Genomic DNA, 21,890 nt, shown 5'->3' with positions numbered 1-21,890 from the left:
TTCTTAAAGGAACCCAGAGAAAGGAAGAGGAGGGGTAGGAGGCGGGGGAGGAGGAGGAGGAGCAACAACAGCAACAACCAACCTGCCAAGAGACTAAAGCCACCAAGTCAGGGCTGGAAAATTGCGTAGTGATTGTTTGACACCCACAATAGCTCTATTGCTTAATGCAGCTTAAATAGTTCACTCAGAGTGAAGAGTGGCACTGCCATGCCCAGGCTGGCAGGAATATTAGCCAAACAGAATTATGTGGAGCACTGACAAACAAATTTTGTACTTAAGACATGAAAGGCTGTAACAGAGGTGAATTATGCATTTATTAATTGTAAATCCATTGTTAGTTATAGAAATCAGACATTCCTTAATAGAACATAAATAACCTATCATAAATAACAGAAGTTAACAAGAAAAAAATGACACATGTGGCATAAAATAAGACAGAAATATACATGGCAATGGCATACCTCCAAGCAAATTGTTTCAGGCCAGTATATCAGCTGAATGTTAAAAATTTGTTGAAACATAACTTTAAAATCAAACTGTAGGGGAGATACTGAAGTGCAAGAAACCTGTTTGCCATTGTAAAATATTTTGATAAAATATTTAAGCTTCTGAATTTTGGCTCTCCTCTTTTGCTCATATCTAAAAAAAAAAAAAATCAAAATATTAGATGACCCACAAAAGCAGAGACAATGTAAAATGTTATTTTTCCCTCAAAATTATCTTAGGATGTTTAAAAAAAAAAAAAAAGAATGACATCATCAACACCACCACACAAACTCAAGTTCAAGTGCACCTTTGTTTTCTCTGTTAAAGGAACTGTAAATCCTTTAGGCTTCATGCTGTGTTTGCCCCTTTGCTGCCGGCCCACAGGGAAACCATTGTTTCTCTGAACACTACAATAGGTGAGGCACTGTGCCACTTTCCTGAGGTCTCTGGAAACACTTGCTGGTCATAAATCACCCAGCGAGTGACAGGAGGTCCCTGTCTTCTCTATGCCCATCCAGTCGCCTAACCCAAGTTTTTAATCTTCTCGGCCACAAGGCTACCTGGTGAGCATTAAGGCTTGATCTTAGAACTGTTATTGGGAGGTAAGCCCTGGGCCCAGGCCTGAAACACCCCCACCCCCTCAGTTTATGGGAGGGTCAGAGTCTCTCTTCCCTTTGTTTGTCTACACATCTTCTTGTAACCCTCTTGGAAGGTCAGGGGACAACAAACATGTTTCTTCAACCTTCTTTTTGTCTCCCCCCACCTTCCCAATTACTCCAGAGAAAGCTGCCCTGTGTGTTGTCTCTGAAAGTAGTTTTAACAGTGAACTCACAAATAGATTATGTGTTATACACATAATTAAAGAAAAAAAAAAACATTTTGTATAACTCAGAAACCATTTGGTGTAACTCAAAAGCCATTCTCTGTGATTTGAGATATGACGCCTAAGCTTACCACTGGGCAGCTAGGGTAAGAGACAGGCCTTAGAAGCAAGCTCCTGGGAAGCTGCCTCAGATAGGGGCCCTGCCAGGGGCTGGCCTTGATATTTTAATGAAGTAACCCCAAGATGTGTTGATGAGCCAGCCATGATCAGTGGGCCCTGATAGCCTAAAGCTACTGCCCAATGACATGATACGAAAATTGGAATTTTGGCAATGGTCTCTAGGGTCACACTGCCATGCTCCCAAGACACGGCTCCTGTCCCCTCTGTGTTGACACCATCAGCAAGACTTTGAGACTGTGTGCGGTCCTGGCCTCAGTGGCCGTTGGACTTCCAGCATTGTCACTGGGCTCCTAGAGGCCACTGGGCAGCATTCTTGGGGACTTCCTGGCCTCTGACCTCCATCAATGCCTTCCTCCGGCCTGCCACAGCCGAAGGACTTCACTGCAGATGTGGATTGAGCCTACAGGGTTCAGAGTGTTCACGCCACAGAAGGTTCCCCAGTGAAACCTACAGCAGCATTTCTGCCCCAAAAACTGTTCTCTGCTTGGTGAGATGTCTGCTTTAACTTTTTGTATTAGCATGATAGTGTAAGGAGTGTTTGTTTGAATAAACCGAGCACATTTGAAAGTCAAATCTTGTATGGACATCCTAATTGCTGAGGGCCATAAGATCTATAAAGATCTCAGGCTGTGCTTTCCACGTTATGAAAATTTACCAACTCAGAATTATATTATCTCCAGGAAATGGCGCCCCTTTTCTTCTGTTGTAATCCTCCCTCGTCTCTGTATTCTTCCCACTTCTGGCCTTGGCATCAACACTTTACTCTTTTCTAAAGAATCGATTTTGTTTGTCTGTGAAGGGGCAGCCACACTATATGATGGCAACTGCTTTGCAAAGCTATATTTCCTGTATTTTGCCGTAACCCTACTGTGCCTCTTCCAGGTTTTCTGTCATGCATATCCTCTTTTCCTCGGTCAGGTCCCAGGATCTCCACATGTCTAGATATGAGCTCAAGCTGGACCGTAGGAGGGTTTCTGGCGATTAGAAGCCAGCATTCCTCAGGGACTTGTGAAATGGGTTTACCATCACCGGGTCCTTCCTCCCACCTCCTTACACTCTTCATGATCTTAAGGGCAATGGTGGCACACACCTTCAATGCCAGCACTGAGGAGGAACAGGCAGGCAGATCTCTATGAGTTCGAGGCCATCATGGTCTACAGTGCAAGTTCAAGGACAGCCTGGGCTGCACAGAGAAACCCTGTCTCGAAAAAATACAAGATAATAAAGTAAAAAAAACAAGCTGCATGATTTGTCCACCGCCTTCTCTCTCACACTGCCTTACCACTCCATTCTCTGCCCTCTGGTACTTTCTCCCCTCCTGTAGATAGCCTGACCACACCTTGTCTACTTGTCTTTTTCTCTGCTCTGGACTCTTTTTGATGCCTCTGGATATTTTCTCTCTCTTATTCACAATAAAAATCTTCTCCCAAACAGAGTGGCAGTATCTTTACTGCGGCCCCTCCCATATCCTCTCCAATTTCTTTTCATGATTTATTTCCCTGCTTTTGTTTTGGTGGACGTTTTGTACATGTTTTACCTAATAAATTATCTTAGGCCCTCATGCAAAGGAGCTCCAGGACAAATAAAAGGCTGCTCTATTTCTGCTGGGCCACTCTGCTCAGAAAGAAGGTGGTAATAATTGTGCCCTCCGTCTGCTCTTCTTTGTGTTTGTCTTTCAATATAACCATCCATCCATTTGCTTATAAGTGTGACTAGTTACTGGGGCGTCATCCGTGTTCCAACTCTGTACTAAATGATGCATTCGCAATACTCAAAGATGAAATCATCCTGCCTCCTCTGGGATAGAGATGTAGAAAACTAGATGCAGTTCAGTGCCCTAAGCTGCAATATCCTGTTTAGGACAGATGGGACCCATAAGCCTAGTGGATGAGAAAAATGGGCATTATATTTGTTTATGCATAATGTCAAAGGCAAGGATGAGGAAGAAGATCTGGAAAGGAATGGAATTTGTACTGTCAAAAAAAAAGAAAAAAGAAAAAAGAAAGAAAGAAAAAAGAAAAAGAACCTGTCCAGGTGGCCAGGGGCCGTCTTGATACAATGCTAGGCGTTCTGTAACGGGCAAGGCAACAATACAATGTTACTTAACAGTGCCTTATATCCCCCATTGCTGCCTGAATAAATACTACTGCCATGACAAAGTATAAGACTTACTAATGCTAGTGAAGACAGTATAGGTTTTATGGCAAGTTAAAATGGCCTGTGTCCTCCCTTAGGAATGTATTTGCTATGTGGCCAGGAGCAACTTTACCTTCCCTTAGGATAAACTCCCCCATTTCCAAGACAAGGACATCATCAAACTCCACTGAGCTTTGGGGGCAGTGAAAGGTGAACATGTGGATATGCAAACCTGATGGTGGGTGTCAAACAAATGGTACTCAAGAGACCTGACATCATTATTAGGAACAACACAGTCCATAATGGGCAATGAAGAAACAGTTCTCTACGGTGCTTACAGTGAACACTTGGATAGGTTTGTTAATTCTGCTGTGAAAGAAAGTTGTGGCACCAGAGTGATTGGCTTTGTCCTTTCAATTTCCATGCCTTCGAGGTCTGAAGCTGGAAGGGGGAGAGTCTAGAAACCAAAAACAGAAGGACATGTAATTTACCACATAAACTGTCTACCCTTGTACTTGTGTGGTATTGCTGCAAATTCCAAGATGCATGTGCCAAGCAACAAAATCCCCTAGCTAGTTAGCCCGGTGGGCGTCACCACGCGTACTACAAACCTCCTCCCGCGTGTCTTCGTTCTGAACCGGAGTGTCTTCACTTTCTTCCCCAGATACTTCTGTCCTTCCTGCTTGGCTCCGCTCATCCCACGTGCTCATTTTTAGCCTAATTAACAATAAATAAAATTGTTTAAAGAGGAGGGAGGGGCAGGGTTCAGGCTGTAGCGTGATTAACTAAATAAATAAATGCAAAAATTTTTTTGTTTAGAGTAGAAACAATATAGGTATTTGGAGTTGTTGAGAGATAAATTTGGAAAACAAACTTCCTAAGCATTTTGGCAGTTTTCATCATTTCTTCCTCGTCGGTAAGTCTGCCACCAGCGTTCCTCCTCGGGTGAGAAAAATAGCCAGAGGAATGGGATATGTAAAGTAAAGGGTGACGGCCACACGTCTGGGATCTTCTCTCACAGTCTATGCTACGCAAACAACCTGGTGTAGAGGTAGGTGAAAATGACAGTGACTGCACGGCCCAGTTGCTCATGGGGAGCGGGAGAGGGGGGAAGGGGGCGAGGGTGGGGGGGGGGGCGCAGCTGCTGCACTAACAATAAGAAATTCAGTGCTGGGACTGTTTCCTCTCCTACTCAGAGCCCTGAGTACCTGCTACACATCGGCTCCATTCTCACTGCTCAGTGCAATGGGCACTACTACAATTCAACCAAGCTCCACTTACTTGAATGTTTTCAGATAGCGACTGTCCTGGGAGCTGAATTTTCTTGATTAAGGGGTTTTGTGCTTTTCAGTTCAAAGCTTCGTGTGTGTGTGTGTGTGTGTGTGTGTGTGTGTGTGTGTGTGTGTGTGTGTGTGTGTGTGTGTGTGTGTGTGTGTGTGTGTGTGTGTGTATGTGTGCGCACGTGTGTGCATGTGTGTGTGTGTGTATGTGTTGTTGTTGTTGTTTTTAAGCTTTAGGAGGAAATCTTTTGGGATGATGTGACCTCTGCTCGGAGTATAGAAGGGCACAGTTACTCTGGAAAGCAGTCTGGCTGTTCCTCAGAATGCTAACCAGATTAGTGCCACATGATCCAGCAATTCCTCACCAGGGTATAGTCCCTGAGAGACCTGTCCACACATTTGAGGGGTGATTACAAACGGGAAGGCAACTTTTTTTTTTTCAGGTGATGTGAGTGCTTTCAGACTGTGGGATATACTAAAAAAATGATAAACTGTGAAGTATGTCTTAGCAGAGCTGTTTGAAAAGTTAATATGCTTTACCCTTGGACACAGGGACGCTACAGAATTGTGACAAATGACTGAAGCATCTAGGCCTACTCTCATCTCACAATCAGGCTGACTGGAGGCCTGAATGCCTTCGGTGTCTTGTGTAAAGTGCACATCCCAGCAATCGTGAATCAGATGACTTCCTGTTCTTTAATGCAATGGCTCACAAACTTTGTAACATATTAAATCACTCAGAGAGATGCGGTGTTAAGAGGCCTGAGATTGAACCATACACCATACCAACTAAACAGGAACAGCGGAGGTCAGGCTTCCAGTGACACTAATGGATGGGATTCTGGAGAACCAGTGTTATCAGTAAGCTATTAGTCAATCTCTATTGGGTGCCATTAGTCACATGTCATGAGGCTGTTAGGACTAGAATCCCTTTCAGACAGTTATTGAGGAGGAGTGGTCTTGGTTTTGTGGACTCCTTTTTACTCTGGACCGTTTGGAAAACGACAAGTTTCTGGTTTGTTTAGTAAGTGCAGGGTCTCCTCTTGTGTGGCTTGCATTTGCCTTCTCCTCTTAGGCACCTCTCGGTGATCTGAACCTTCTCCAGGCAGTAGAAGCAGGACACAGGGGAAAACAGTAACTCACCGGTGGTTCTCAAACACCCTAATGTGCTGCCACCCTGTAATACAGATGTGGTGGCCTTCAACCATATTATTTCATTGCTACTGCATAACTGTAATTTTGCTGCTGTTATGAGTTGTAATATAAATATTTGATATGCAGGGTATCTGTGAACCATTCCCTATGAAAGGGTCATTAGAACCCAAAGGGGTTGTGACCCACAGGCTGAGAACCACTGGTATTTTCTGTACAAAGAACCTGGGTTCTCTGTATTTATCAGTGTTGTGGTGAGGGACAGTAGCTGGTAGCAACTGGCTCAGTTTCTCTCTACCTTTAAAAATAGTACACACACACACACACACACACACACACACACACACACACACACACACTGACTTATTTAGATAGGGGTGGAGGGCTCACACCCATGGACACCATGTCATAGATCCAGTCTTTCCTGGAGAGGTGGCTACAGTCCCATTCAGTTAGAATCTACTGGGACCAGGTTGGTCGTTAGTACAAGAATGGTAAAGTTAGTCAGGAAGAAGAATTTTTGGGAACATTCAACACACTGCCTTTCTAGTTGATCTGACCGATAAAATGCTTAAACTTGCCGTTCCAACTTAGGATCACTGGAGCTAAGCCTGGCTAGCACCAACCTAGTCACTGACACTTTGGGACAGAGTTTAGGGGTTTCTTTTTTAAAAAATATATTTTATTAATTTATTCATATTACATCTAAATTGTTATCCCATCCCTTGTATCCTCCCATTCCTCCCTCCCTCCCATTTTCCCCTTACCCCCCTCCCCTATGACTGTGACTGAGGGGGACCTCCTCCCCCTGTGTATGCTCATAGGGTATCAGTTCTCTTCTTGGTAGCCAGCTATCTTTCCTCTGAGTGCCACCAGGCCTCCCCATCCAGGGGACATGGTCAAATATGGGGTTTCTAAGCAGAAGTGCTGTGGAGAGGTGAGTCCCAGCCTGAGTGTGTTGAATGCTAGGAAGAGCCAACACCGAGGGCCTCCGGTGGGATGGAGTTCAGAGCAGTGAGGACAGGACTTGGTGAACATGTACCATGTGCCACAATTCTGAACAGGCTTATGGTATCCTCTGTGCATGGGTCTGTCGAGTTGCTTTAAAAGATTGGAAGCAAGTTCAAGCTCCAACTGATTCAGGGGCTCGGGGTGAAATTCCACACTGGCTTGGGTTTGCAAACTGAAGCACTTTTGTCAAAAGCTACTGTGCAAGAAGAACAACAGAAAACACACCTTCCCTGGCCACCTGAAACAACGCTCGCCCTTACCAGTTCTGAAAAAGATAGACTCGGGACAAAAGGCTGTCAGGAGGTACCTCGTTATTTCTCTGGAGCTCATGAATAGCTTATATGGCTAACAAATTTAATTCTGAATTAGAATTCCCATTTGGTAAGTACACTTTTGTGACTCAGTCTAATTACTTATAATACATTTCACCACATTATATATATGGTGTGTCTTATATGCAAAGTACAATTGCTGGGTCCATGTTCAATTTAATGAGAAGGTGCCACACCACTTCTGTGCCCATCAGCAGGGAGTGGAGATTTTTCCTCTCCAGCATCTTTGGCAGCACTTGTTAATGACTTTTTCATTTTTAGCCATTTGAACAGTATGTTAATACTGTTTAACTTACATTTCTTTCTGGCTTGTTGAAAAGCATTCCTTCATGTGGCAATCTTTCATCCACTTGCCTCTGGCCCATGTCTGTCCAAACCCTTTGACCACTTATAAATCAAGCCACATTATAGCTGAATTGTAAGATTCACTCATTCACTCAGGCCTTTACTGAGTATGTGAAACAGTTATGTTTCTTTGCCATCTTTTTCCAGTCAGTGTAAATTCTCAGGATTCACAGAATTTCCTCAGAGGCCAATAAGCACAAACAGAGTGGTCACTTACCTATGAAACTGTAGCTTTACTGGGGTGCTTGTAAATCCTTGCTTTTGCCGGAGAGATTTCATCTGTTTCCAAGTCTGTAAGACACTGTGCAGCAGAGAGTGGTCCTTTTCCCTTTCTGCGTCATACAGCTGCTTTGTGTCACTGTGAAAATAATTGCAGACCAAGGGTGGGCTGCTAGATCAGAACTGATAAGACTGTAAGTCACTTGGAACGTTGTAGAAGAACTTATTGGACCCAGCTCATCTGCTCCCCTACTATACCCACATCTGAAACCTCTATCTTAGGATGCCTTTCTTTTATCCACTGAAAACCCAGTAGAAATGTACTCTGCAAAGGTTTTACCACCATTCTAAAGTGCTCTGCTAAAATGTGAGCTTTCTACCGAGAGAGGGGGAGGGAGGGAGAGGGAAAGACAGAGAGAGGGGGAGAGGGGAAGAGAGAGAGAGAGAGAGAGAGAGAGAGAGAGAGAGAGAGAGAGAGAGAGAGAGAGAGAGAGATCCTATCTGAGGAGTCTGCAAGACCCCAAAGGAACATATAGATGTTGGAAGAAAGCAACAGTAAAAGAAAGGGGCCAAGAGGCCCTGGCACCTTGGTGATGTTTCGTGCTATCTATGTGACACTTTAGATCATTTCTGCCTGGGATTCTACTGTTGATGACAACACTGTATATAAACTAGCTGGTGCTTTTATTTGCTCTGATACAAGAACGTGCTCCGATAAGTTTTATCTTGCCGTCTAGTAAGTTCTATTTGAGCAGCCCCCAGCCACTAATTTAGAAACAGTTCAGACACTTTCAGATCTCAGACTCTTAAGAGGTTTTGATGAGAAGGAATGGTGAGGACAACGCTGAGTATTAGACATTCCAGGGAGGTGCTGTGGAAGGACTGTTGTTATTTGAAATACTGGGGGGGTTGGGGGGTAGAGAAACTCTACACATTATTCAACCTGGATCACTTCCCTGGTGGTGGGCAGAATCCATTCCCAAAAGCTCTTGTATTAAGACATTAAAACCCACCGCCCTATCATGACCATGGGCCCCTCATGGCCTAACCAGCTTTAAAGGACCCCACCTCCTCCCAATACGGTTACCAACAACCCATTTGGACCCCCCACTGATGTACTGTTAAGTGACTAAAGCTTGAGGATTCTAACTTAACTAACAATGGACCCGTGATCTCGCTGTCTCCCTGGCAGGGGGTGGCACCTTGCTGGAGGAAGTGGGTCACTAGACTGTATGGAATGCCTCTTGTGCCTACACCTTCCTTTCTTCTCTCTCTGCTTCCTGTCTGCTTGCTCTTAGGTCAGTATCCTCCTGTGACTTATTCTCCCCAACCATGGATTCCAGCCTCCTCAAGTCTGTCGCATCCTTGTGGAGCTCCTGTGACATGTGTCAGTCTAGGTAACTGGTCTCGGGTAGCCCAGGCTATGATTTTCTGCTTCACAGACTTTCTATACGCTTATCTTCAGGTTCACTGACTTTTCTGTCTGCTTAGACCTGCTTTTAAACCAAGTCCTTGAGTGAGTTTCCTTTTCAGTTGTCCTACTGTCTTAATTAGAGTTTCCATGGCTGTAAAGACACCCTATGACCAAGGCAACTCTTATAAAGGACAACATTTCATTCGAGCTGGCTTACAGTTTCAGAGGTTTAGTCCATTACCATCATGGCAGTATGGTGCTGGAGGAGCCAGTTCTACATCTTGATCTGAAGGTAGCCAGGAAGTGACTGGTACTTCACATTGGGCAGAACTTGAGTATAGTAGACCTCAAAGCCCACCCCCACAGTGACACACTTCCTCCAACAAGGCCACACCCCCTAATAGTGTCATTCTTTATAGGCCAAGCATTCAAACACATGAATCTATGGGGGGTGGGGGTGGGCACAGCTACTCAGACTACCACGTTCTACTCCCTGTCTCCCATAGGCTTGTAGCCATAACATAATTCAAAATGCATTCAGTCCAACTTCAAAAGTCCCCACAGTCTATCACAGTCTCAACAAGGTTTAAAAGTCCAAAGTCTAAAGTTCAATCTTCTGAGATTCATGCAATCTCTTAACCATAATCCCCTATAAAGTCAAAATAGAAACCCAGATCACATATTTTCACATATCATGGCACAACACACACACTACCATTCAAAAGTGTAGGGAAGGGAGCACAGTGAGGAAATACTGGGCCGATGTAAGACAGAAAGCCAGATGGTAACTCTGTATCTCTCCAGATCTCGGACTTCCTTCAAGTTTTGTTGACTGCAACTTCTTTCTTTCTCTTGGGCTGGTTCCACTCCCTGTTAGCAGCTTTCCTTGGCAGGTATCCCACAGCTCTGGCATCTTTTACCTCTTGGGCTCTCCCAAGATAAACCAGGCTTTACCTACATCGCTTCACACAGTGGCCTCTCTGGACCTCCATGCAGGGGCACCCCTGCCACACACCTGGCCTTGGCAACTTTCCTTAGTCTTGGAGGGAGAATTCTTGACTCTAAAGCCAGAACCACACGGCGGAAGCTGCCAAGTCCTGCTGTTTGCTGGGGCTGCAATGTTCTATTACAACGTCACCAGCTTTCTGTTTCCCGTGGTTTCCTCCACTGACTAAGCTTGACTGTCATGGAACTTGTTCTGTAGACCAGGCTGGCCTTGAACTCAGAGATCTGAATACCTCTGTCTTGTAAGTGCTGAGCTTGTCAGGGTGTACCACCACACCGAGACCTAAGCATTTCTTCCTTCCTTCCTTCCTTCCTTCCTTCCTTCTTCCCTTCCTTCCTTCCTTCCTTCCTTTCTTTTTTTTTTTTTTTTTTTTCTCTTGACCTAAAAATGTCTTTAATTCATTTTTGTTATAGATTTTTAAAATTATGCTCATTACGTTGCAAGATCTGGGTTGTCTTCCTGACTCAAGATCCAGATCAGGTGTGTATGGACTGTAGTTCATTCCAGATACAGTCAAGTTTATGGTTGATAATAGCCATCACAATCCACCCCTTGTCAATTTGACAGACTGTCATATTTCCTTATGTCCAAATGAAAACAATAACCAGGTTATAATAAGGCCTAACATGATATAACTATGCCTTGTACAACTGTAAATGCATAAACAATACCAGGCCATAATAACATCTAGCATGATATAAGTATCCCTTCTACAACCACAAATGCACTGTAAATTTAGAATAGGTGGCAATGGCTGTTGGGAAACATCCTTTTCACAAGATGGAAGCTTATCTGGTGGAATCTTCCCCTGAGGTCACCACTCCCTTAATCATATTTAACATCTTTAATCTGTTTATCTCTTTGAACACAGGATTAATTCCATTCCACTTCCTGGTGCTCCTTTAGCCCTTGAATTTTGTATTTTTGTATTTTTCCTTTCTCAGCTTGCTACATTTGATCAAAAGGTTCTTCATCAGAGTGAACCATAGAACGGAGTCTATACCAGGCTGTTTGAGCTTTTCTTTGTCAATACAATTAGTTTAAATCTCTTCACCTTAGGCCCAGGCAGACTCTCCTGATGAAGACAAAAAGCAGCCACATTCTTTACCAAAATATCACAAGAACAATCTCTAGGCAACATAATAAAGTTCTTTTCCTCTGAAACCTTTCTGAGACAGGCTCCCACAGTTCAAACCACCCCCAGCACCACTCTCTTCCATGTTCTTACTAGCATGGTCCATCAAGCTCTGCTTAAAGCAATCCACTGCTTTTCTAGTCCAAAGTCTCCAAAACCCACATCCCTCCAAACAAAAGCATGGTCAGGCCTATCACAGTAATAACCCAGTCCCTGGTACCAACTTCTGTCTTAGTTAGGGTTTCCTCTTGCTGTGAAGGGACCATGACCATGGCAACTCTTATAAAAGGAAAACACTTCTTTGGGACTGGCTTGCAGTTTCAGAGGTTTAGTTCGTTATCATCATGGCAGGAAGCATGGCAGTGTGCAGGCAGACATGGTGCTGGAGGAGCCAAGAGTTCTATATCTTGATCCAAAGGTAGCCAGGAGGAGACTGGCATTCCACACTGAGTAGAGCTTGAGCAAAGGAGACTTCAAAGCCCGCCCCCACAGTGACATACTTCCTCCAGCGAGGCCACGCCTCCTAGAAATGCCATTACCTATAGGCCAAGCTTTCAAACACATGAATCTATGGGGCTATACCTATTCAAATCACCACCTATACTTTCCAGCTCTAGTCTTTCTCTTCAGAAATTTTGGAAAGCTTTTTATTAAGTATTTTCTCATGGTAGTTCTATGAATTATTTCTATATAAACATGAGTCTTAAGGAAAAACTAGCAACACTTCTGTAATCTCTTAAAGAATAGGAAGTTCTATTTTTCAAATTTTATATATCTAAAAGCAATCACAACATGTCATCGAAGGAAGTCACTTAATAAATGTTTGATACATAACAGGACTCACTCAAAGCCTACCTACCTTATCTGCCAATAATAATCTTGTAACGAATTTCTGGTAAGCTGATTTATTTCTGGGTTTTCACTTGCTAGTTTGGTAGCTTCTGTCAGTGCTTTCAGCTGCAATCAAGAAAAGAAGTTTTTGCTGTATTTCATATACGTGTGACTGTCACTTTAACTCACCTGTAAAGATTTAAGTCCAGATGTGTGCAACAGATTCACATGAGTGTAAATTTTGTCCTCCTACCTTTCATAATTTAATAATTAAATTTAGTAATGAAAACAAGGCAAGACTACATACATAATAGTAAATAAATGTAATAGCAGTTCTTTGCAGAGCAGTGGTGGCATATGCCATAATACCAGCACTTTGGAGGCAGAAGCAGGCCGATCTCTGTGAGTTGGAGGCCAGCCTGGTCTACAGAGTTGAGTTATAAGACAGCCAAGGCTATGCAAAGAAACTTGTCCCAACAAACCAACACCAACACCAACAAAAAGCAATCAAACAAAAAAGACAGTTCTGCAAGTCAGTACTGAAATGGTGGTGGTAGCCACCAGGCTCACCTTTGGAGACAAATAATCAAGTTGAAGCTCAATTTCATCTAATACCTAGCTCTGAGTTACACATAGAATAAAAGACTACAGGTTACACACACGTCATAATAATGAATAGAAAACCATCTATAATTTGGTCTGTCAGATACCAGACACTATCAGTTGCCCTTAAATGATCAATTTTCTTGGCTAACAGAGTATGGATTGACTCAGAAGCCTATAGTGTGGAAATATGTGACAAACAGTAATTTCAAACAGATTTTTTTATGCAGAAATCCATGAATATCAACAATAGAGATAAAGTCTCTCTGTAATTGTATTAGTAGATACCACTCTATGGAGATACAAATTATTGTCAATATATACAAATTTTAAGAACTATTTATTTATTTAAGTATACAGTGTTTCACCTTCATATATGCCTGCATGCCAGAAGAGGGCACCAGATCTCACTATAGATGGTTGTGAGCCACATGTGGTTGCTGGGAATTGAACTCAGGACCTTTGGAAGAGCAGGCAGTGCTCTTAACCTCTGAGCCATCTCTCCAGCTCCAATACATACAATTTTAAAGATGAGGTAATTTGCTAGGTACATTATATAGAGCAGAAATCTGTAAATAAAATTCCTCCCAAGGTCATGTATCAACTTCAGAATTAGCGCTTCTATGTGTGAACTCCATGACCACACTGCATTAAAACTTAGAATCTTTGGTATTCATAGGGACTATGCCCATGCTACTAATGCATTTCCTCCATCTATTAAATTCTCCCACACAATAAATAACACAAAAGTCAGACAGATGAACCAAGTTCTGGGATTTCTGCACTCACAGTTTTTTGTTTTTCTGTTTTTTGTTTTTTAAGGAGGGTTTTGCTATCTATCCCAGGCTGGTCTCAAACTTAAAGCACTCTTCCCCTTCAGCCTCCAAGAACTGCTACTATTGTGTGTACCACCACAGCAGGCTATACTTGTATGAACAAGCGTACACTTATTAAGGTACAATTCATATATAACTTTATGAGATCCCTGGTGGCTCTGTCAACATTGCATGGTTACTGAAATATGTACTATTTGATTTCAAGCATACTTGGGTGAATGAGACCAACAATTTTTCTTCTTCTAAAAAAAAAATATTCATTAACAGAATGCTTGGGTATGAGGAACCCAAAGAAGGCTCAGATGAGAGGAGCTGCAATAAACGATGGATACATCTCTGATGTTTCTTCAGCACTTACAACTCTCTTCATGGTGTCCAAAGATGACTACTTAGTCACCCTCAGAAGAAGACTTTTCTATTTCACAGAGGTTCAAGACTGCTACTCATTTTAATGCAAGATTTAAAAGTGGTGCCTCTTAAAATCACTGTAATTTCAAATGTTCTTCTTGAGCCATAGGGCCAAGAGTAGAACTGACTACTGGAGTGGTTCTCAGCCTTCCTAACGCTTTCACCCTTAATACTCTTCTTCATGTTGTGGTAAGCCCCAACCATAAAAACATTTTTGTTGCTATTTCATACCTTTAATTTTTGATACTTTTATGAATCATAATGTTAGTGTGTATGTTTTTCAATATACATTGGCGGCCCCTATGAGAGGGTCATTCTATCCCCAAGGGGGTCATAACCCACAGGTTGAGAATGGCATGTCCTCTGAGGCAGGCTTGGGGCATCTCCTCAATAAGTCAAACCTTCCAACTTGTTGTCAAATCGCTGTTCTAACAGGCTAAATATTCAAGTACCAAGGGAGACTGTTTGCTGATAACCGCTCTATGCCAAGAGCGTCCTCTCCTAGGATTAAGTGTTGGACCCTGGAAAGTCAACAAGACCCCCCTCACCTTCTCATAGAGCAGCTGAGATAAGCTCTGCTTCTGCCTGTCCTGAAGAGACTCGCAGAGCTGCAGCAGCCTGGCACAGAGCACTTGTTCTTGATTGAAGAGCGGGTGGTGGCTGAACTGCAAGCCCACGATGTTAAGATCTAATTGGTACATTTCCCTTTGACCATCCATTCTGCTCCTAAAACAGCATCCCAGGTCAGATTTCACTGCCTTTTAAAGAAAAATATGCATGGAGTTCATTTGATTCTGTTGCCTTTGAAACCACAAGTGACTTTTCTATATAAAATAATGTGCTGGGAGCATTTAAATCCCAGAGCTACAGAACTATAAAGGCAGTGAGTGAGTGGTTCATCTTTGAAATTTTTTTAGGCTCTTGATTTAATCAAATAGATTTATAGTACTTTTTTATTATAGTAGCTTATTTTAACCCAGAATCTTAATCATCTTGCTGTAAATTATTGTCATCCACACCATGACTGTTTATATGGATATTAGGTTTTCAATTTACAAGACCCAAAATAATGTTTTATGGGAACACCATGGCAAATTGTGTTACAACTTTTGCAGTAAGAGTTTTGTCTTGTGAGTCAGAGTTAAATGGAATCATCTATTAAAACATTATTTAGAAGTGAATAAAACTGGTGATCATCTGAAAAATCCATTAAAGGAACCCCGACTCTCTAAGTGGTCTGAGGACACCATCCCTCCTGTATACAAGACTCAGGGTTAGGTCCATTTGGATACTAGACTGAACCTCAATTATAATTGTTTCAGTCTGGAGGTCCTAGATTATATGCAAAGTGGTCCATCTGTGTCTTAATCTGTTCTTCAGTTGCAGCATTATGTCTAAAGACAAGTGGCAGACTTTTAGTGATGCAACTTGAGAGACCATGGTGAGTTCCTTAGCGCACACAATCTACCCTAACTCCCAGGACCGAATCCACCACAGAAGGACAGCACTGAGCGCCCCCCCCTCTCTCTCTGGATCAGTCTGCTAGAAATGATCTGCTGTTGGGGTTTGAACAGGGCTTTCCCCCTCTGAAGAGCACATTGAATTTGATTGCTATTCAGGGTTATTTAGAAGTTGGACCCAGTGCGATTTTTGAAAGGTAACTAGTCCTCTTTTCTCATGAACAGATTAATCACTGTTAGCAGTTACATGCGATTAATGGTGCCTTGGTCTGCTCTCTATAGCTGTAATACAGACCTTGACCACCAACAACCTGAAGAAGAGAGGGTGTACAATCTCCAGACTGTACACATGCCCTACAGACTTGCCTACAGGCAGTCTGCTAGGGACACTGTCTCAGCTGGGGTTCCTTGTCCCAGATAACTCTAGCTTGTGTCATCCTCAGTGAGTGCAAGTGTTGTTACAATGGCCAACAACCGGATACACCTGATATCCATCAACAGAAGAGCAGATGCACAAAACAATTGGTTCTCAAACAATTGAGATCTACATAGAAAAGAAACAAGCAAACTATTGCTGTACACAAATAGAGTAAAGTTTTAGTGGTTCCATTTATGTAAAATGCACGAAACAGGAGTAATCCACAGAGCTAAGAGTTACAGTGGTGGTTCCCTTGGTTACCATTCATTTGGTGCTTAAAAAACAAGCAAACAAACCCAAAAAACCCACCAAAGTGAGGATCATACAAATTTTGTATTGAGGTTTTAACTTCACATCTTTCCCACCATTAAATAGACCTCAATAATCTCAAAGGTTACTTAACATTTTATCTGAGGTTAGCTATTCTATGACTAGGCTCAGTGTGCTTAGAAGGTAAGATAAAACCATGAAAATATAAGTTGTAATTGATATTACAAGAACTGTTATCCAAGCATTATTGTAAACTGGCCGCTGTTGCTTACCTTCTTATGTATAGTCTTTAGTGCTGGGTTCAAGGATTCCTTGCTCGTGCTGAGCCTAAAATTCCAAGACTGCCTAATAGGTGAAGGTAAGGACATTATTTCTCCACTTTCTTCAAACCAGCATTTTCCCTATCAAAAATAGGTACAATATATAGTAACTGAATATTCCACTAAAAAAAAAATGTCAAATGATATCTGCCACTGGTTTAACTTATTAGCTGGCATACTTGCCTCCTGTAAGCTGAGCAGACGATTTTCCATTTTGTTGCACATCTTTTTATACGTCTCTGGCTTTTTCTTAATGTAAAATCCTTCATCTTCTAAGATTCGAGGCATCATGCCTTTTGGCAGCTTATGCTGGCTGGCCACTTAACGACAAAACTTAGATAATCACTTTAAACTCCATAGTGGGAGAACAAACACACAAAATATCTTTTTTTTTTTTTTTTTGCTGCTCCAACATGCACATAAGCTAGTGTCCTATAACATGGAGCATGCATGACTTGTATAATTTGGGGGAGTGTTTTACCTGGAGAACTACTTGGCACAAAAATACATGCCTCTTGGTTTTTTATCTGTTCTTTATCTTCACATTCCGCAGCTTTAATCTCAATTAAATCTGTTAAAATTACTTCTTCCATAAAATCCTCATCTTGGCCTTCGGCAACACTTTGTAAACTGCCACCAAATGCAGAGTGTTCGAAGTAACTATCACTTACTGTTTTCTGTAGAACAGCAAAAATAAAGACCAGTCTGCACACTTTCCCGGCATGACAATTTATGCAGATAAATGACACGTTCCAGGGCCTTACTATGGATCAAGTGCTAGCTGAAACTATAACATATAATACTGATAAAATAAAGATTATGTTAATGCTATGTAATATATTGCTGTAGCGCACTGTTCAATTCTCCAGTGACTGTTGCTGAAACAGAATGACACCTTAGGCTCCTTCTGCCCTAGGGAAACGGTTCAGGCACAGGACTGGCATTAGAAGGGCAGGTTTAGGGCCACAAGACCTACGTGGTCTTCAAACCTCCCTTTTGGTTTTCATCACCCCCAAAGCAGCACTACCTTAAAAGTAGACAATTTTTCTACAAGGTGTTTAAGAAGAAATAATAAAGAGGAAAGGCTGAAGTCTATGGCAAGATGGTTACAGTGAAATTCTGAAATGCAGGATTATCTATAAAAGCTGTTTTACAATAAAGTAGAATCGCAGAATTTTGGTTCCATATTTTGAGATAGAGACCTGGCATGTTGCTGTGGCCAGCCTGGGACTTACTTTGTAGGCCACACTGACCTAAAATAAAACTCAGGATCCCCCTGCTTCAGTGTCCCCAATAGCTGTGAGCCTCTGTGACCCATCACGTGTGTGATAGCACAGCTGGATCACGGCATTTTTGTGACTACAGATCCTTACCTGATCTTTCATGAATCCTAGCATTTTTTTAAAAAATATATTTTGAAGTCGGGGGCTTAACAACTTTTCTTTTTATTAATGAAGAACTGGGTTTCATGATGATCTCCCTTCTTTCCTTCCTTCTTTCCTTCCCTGCCTCCCTCCTTTCCTCTCTCTCTCTTTCCCTCCCTCCCTCCCTCCTTCCTTCCTTTCTTTCTTTCTTCCTTTTTTCTTTTTGAGACTGGGTTTCTCTCTGTTGTCCTGGCTGTCCTGAACTCACTCTGTAGGCCAGGCTGGCCTTGAACTCAGAGACCCACCTGCCTCTGCTTCCTAAATGCTGGGGTTAAAGCCACCATGCCTGGCTCATGATGACATTTTCAAACATAGTTTTTCTCTCAACACTCTTCCTCATTTCCCCTCCTTCCTTGCGTCCTCCCAGCATTAAAACAAAGCACAGTTAGGCATCGCTTGGGTTTGTATCAAGTAATTCTACCCCAATTCCCTCCTTCCTTTCCTTTTTATGACATCACAGAAATACGTGACATCCAGACATCTGTATGCTGTCTTTTTAGGATTCAAACAAGGTATAGTGCCAACAAGCATACGTAGTATGTGGGCGAATCTCCACACAGGACAGCGCCTTAAATAGTATTACAGCCAACTAAGACAGGCTCTCTGCCCTTGCTTGGTGCCTCCATGTCAATGTTCCTCTACACCACTGCTATAGGCCAGGGTTCTCAATCCTGATGGCTGTGGATAGTGGAGTCCCCAATTTGTCCCCTGATGTTTTGCCCTACAGGCACCTGTATGAGCCTCACCAAACTGTCTTTGTGTTCAGTTTGGGCCAAGCTACGATCGTGACTCGATAAGCCCTATGTTCCAAACTCTTTCTCTTTTAATCCAACACAGCTGCTTTCTCAAGTCCTCACCTTCCTGGTCTTCAGTCTGCGACTCACAACAGAACATTCCTATGCTGCCAGCTGCTGGGTGACAGGGAGTCTAAGCCTAGAAGATCTAAATGCAGATGGACACAAAGTGAACTGTGTGACAAGCGAAGATGCTGTACCTGCCTATTTTGAAGGAGCATCCCTCCCTGGCTAGGAAGTGAGGAACAGAACCCTTTGAGGACATCCTCAGACTTCACCCTAGGTCACAGGTTAGGTTGGACCACCCATCTTTCTCTCAACAGGTAGGGGCCACACTCAAATTCAGCCCCTTGAAAAATAGATTTCTCCTCGATGTGACAGGGACGGTAGCTTCCCATGGCCTTCCGGCAGGAAGATAGCTCTCCCAGATAACTCCATGTAGCAACCACCGAACCTGGACTCTGGAATGCCCCATTAAGCCTGGAGCCCTACCTTTGCTTGACTTCGTTTGTCCTTGCTCTGTGTGAAGGAAAGCATCCAGTCATAGCACATGGCTCCTGCTCTCTGCTCGGTGGGAAGACCAGGACAGATGTTTCTCCTTTCCCAGAAAACCCTACCCCTTAACCTATATCTTAAGATGCTGGAAGGTCAGCTTGCTTCATATTTAAGACCTCAGGAAGGATTGAAAAAAACATATTTTTGATATTCAAATATTCATGAGTACCTAATACACTCCAGGAAGAAATTAAATAAACAAAATATCTGTATTGGGCAGTATTAAGGATTATGAAGAAAAATAAGACAGGGTAAGGGCACAGAGAGCTCTGGGCTAGGTGGTTCAGGGCTATTATTTCAGATAGGACTTTCAGGCACAATATCTTTAATCATGTCTCATTCAAGTGGACTCCCAACAGTAGTAAGGGACACAGTATATATATACACAAATATAAGAGAGGACCTTGCAAAGCAGACAAGTAAGTGTGAAGTCCCTAGGGCAAGAGGAGCCATGTGGCTGGGGTTAGGTGATGGAGAAGGAAAACAGAAGAGATGAAACTAAGACAGGATGCTACTAAGTGGCCATGTCATGCAGGCCTTGGGGAATGCTGAAGAGACTTGTGCTTTCCTCGTAAGTGAGCCGGGAAACTCGTAGAAAGGGCTAAAGCAAGAGATTGCTCCAAGTGCACAGTGATGATGGGGCAGTCTAAAAGCGGGACTGACAGATTTGCGATGAGCTAGGTGTGACGCATGAGAAGAATGCAGGATCCAACATGCCACCAGCAAGCTGGGCTGGACAACCGGAAAAACAGAGCCAGCACTTACTAGTTCCTTCTATGAATGAATGTCCAGTGTCCTGTTTATATAAAGCTGTGGTGTACATGAGCAACAGAGAACATTGTGACAGATTTCAGACTGTTTATTTTTCCCTGGTAGTTTCTGTATTAAGTTTCTGGGTAGCATGTGTGTCTTCTTTGTTCAAGTTTTTTAAAGATAAGGTTTTATTGCTGTTTTGTTGGTTGTTTTTCATTTCATTTTGTTTGTTTGTTTGTTTGTTTTTATTTTTTGAGACAGGGTCTGACTACACAGCTCAGGCTCGCCTCATCTCTCACATGTTGAGATTACAGTTATGCTCCATTATGAACAGCTGACAGTACACAATTTTATCCTGAAATAACAACAACAAAGGCAGTGAAAGGACTGCCGAGAGCCATTGATTTGGGGACATTCAGTAAGCGCGAGGGCTTTCTGGAAGCTAATCCAGGATTTTGCAAGGTTTGTGCTGCAATTTACTCCAGAATTGCTTTCAGCCTCTGACACCCCATCTTCTCTGTGATCTGGCATGATGTGAACCCTCACTTTCTGTGTATTTACCCACTCTGACTGAAGACACTTCCTATGGGATCGTTATGAAGATGCACTGCTGTTTAGACAAATTAATTCCTGATAATGGGATTCCTGATTTGATTCAAGCTATTTTAGAAAAATTAATAGGGACTTAGTAGAAAAGTCAATAGAGACTTTACAGCTGCAGTAAATGCTTTGTGGACCTCCAGATGCTTCGCTAGGCTTGAGACAGATTTGTGCCTTCAGATAAGCTTTCACTTTAGAGATGGCACCATGAATCCTGGTAAACACCATAAATATTGGCAGCTTATGACATAGAATATTGTCATTCTAAATTTACTTTGTATCTTGGAATGAAAGAGAGATAAAGTTATTGTCCTAAAATCACTATAAACTAAGAGATAGCTGGAAAATGTGTAGCCATGTCAGTCCTAATTGAAAAGATATATATCTTGTGTAACCGCTTAGACCCTGTTAGCCTTTAAGCCTTGTGAACCTTTGTCATTCTGAACTCACTATGAACGTATGTAATGGCTACATAGTTAAGAAATGTTTAGTTTTAATGAAAAAACATGTAATTTATTATTCTGTTGCATTCATCTGGTTTGTGTGTGTGTGTGTGTGTGTGTGTGTGTGTGTGTGATGAATTGTCATTTTTGACTATGAGGTAATTCCTTTTCTGATGTAGAGAACTTTGTCTCAGAAGTATAAAAACTATGACTAGACAATAAATGTGTTTAAAGTCCACTGAATTTGCTTCATGCATGAGTTGTGAATATGTATATAGATATATGTTTGTATGTAAACGTGTCCATCTGTCTGGTTTACATGAATGTATGCCAATTGTCTGTAAGGAGCTCCTTCTGCATCACCCCCCGAGTATGCGTATGAAGAGGTACAGGTCTATATGTCTGATTGTCTGTCTATGTGTACATACGGGCTGATCTTGTGGAAACAGCCATAGCAGGTCAGGAAAGAGTCCCCCACTCCCTAGAGCAGCCTGTACTTGCTGAACTTTGTACAGAGGAGATCCTAGCTGAAATCAACATCATTGTCATATGTAAGCTTGTGGAAACTTGTTGGTTAAAATTTCCTGTTTCATCCATCTTTTGAATGAATGTGTGTGTGTGTGTGTGTGAGACCTCTTTCTTTTCTCTCCTTTTCT

General features: G+C 42.4%; 1 protein-coding gene across 1 annotated transcript in view; it reads right to left on the bottom strand.

Annotated features, from left to right (window-relative positions):
• Positions 1–21,890, bottom strand: part of Cc2d2b (coiled-coil and C2 domain containing 2B) — a 72,575-nt gene that overhangs the window by 38,857 nt on the left and 11,828 nt on the right. Inside the window, exons 6-14 of the mRNA XM_051146955.1 lie at positions 17,147–17,342; positions 16,849–16,985; positions 16,618–16,746; positions 14,746–14,955; positions 12,379–12,476; positions 7,963–8,103; positions 4,237–4,342; positions 3,964–4,082; positions 462–639 (exon numbers count right to left, since the gene is read on the bottom strand). Coding sequence (XP_051002912.1) covers positions 462–639; positions 3,964–4,082; positions 4,237–4,342; positions 7,963–8,103; positions 12,379–12,476; positions 14,746–14,955; positions 16,618–16,746; positions 16,849–16,985; positions 17,147–17,342 — 1,314 coding nt within the window. The remainder of the gene's footprint in view (positions 1–461; positions 640–3,963; positions 4,083–4,236; positions 4,343–7,962; positions 8,104–12,378; positions 12,477–14,745; positions 14,956–16,617; positions 16,747–16,848; positions 16,986–17,146; positions 17,343–21,890) is intronic.

This window comes from Acomys russatus, chromosome 5, assembly GCF_903995435.1.
Source record: "Acomys russatus chromosome 5, mAcoRus1.1, whole genome shotgun sequence".
NCBI classification, from domain to species: Eukaryota; Metazoa; Chordata; class Mammalia; order Rodentia; family Muridae; genus Acomys; species Acomys russatus.
The sequence above is the reverse complement of the archived record's forward strand: the minus strand, read 5'-3'. Positions and strand labels throughout refer to the sequence as shown.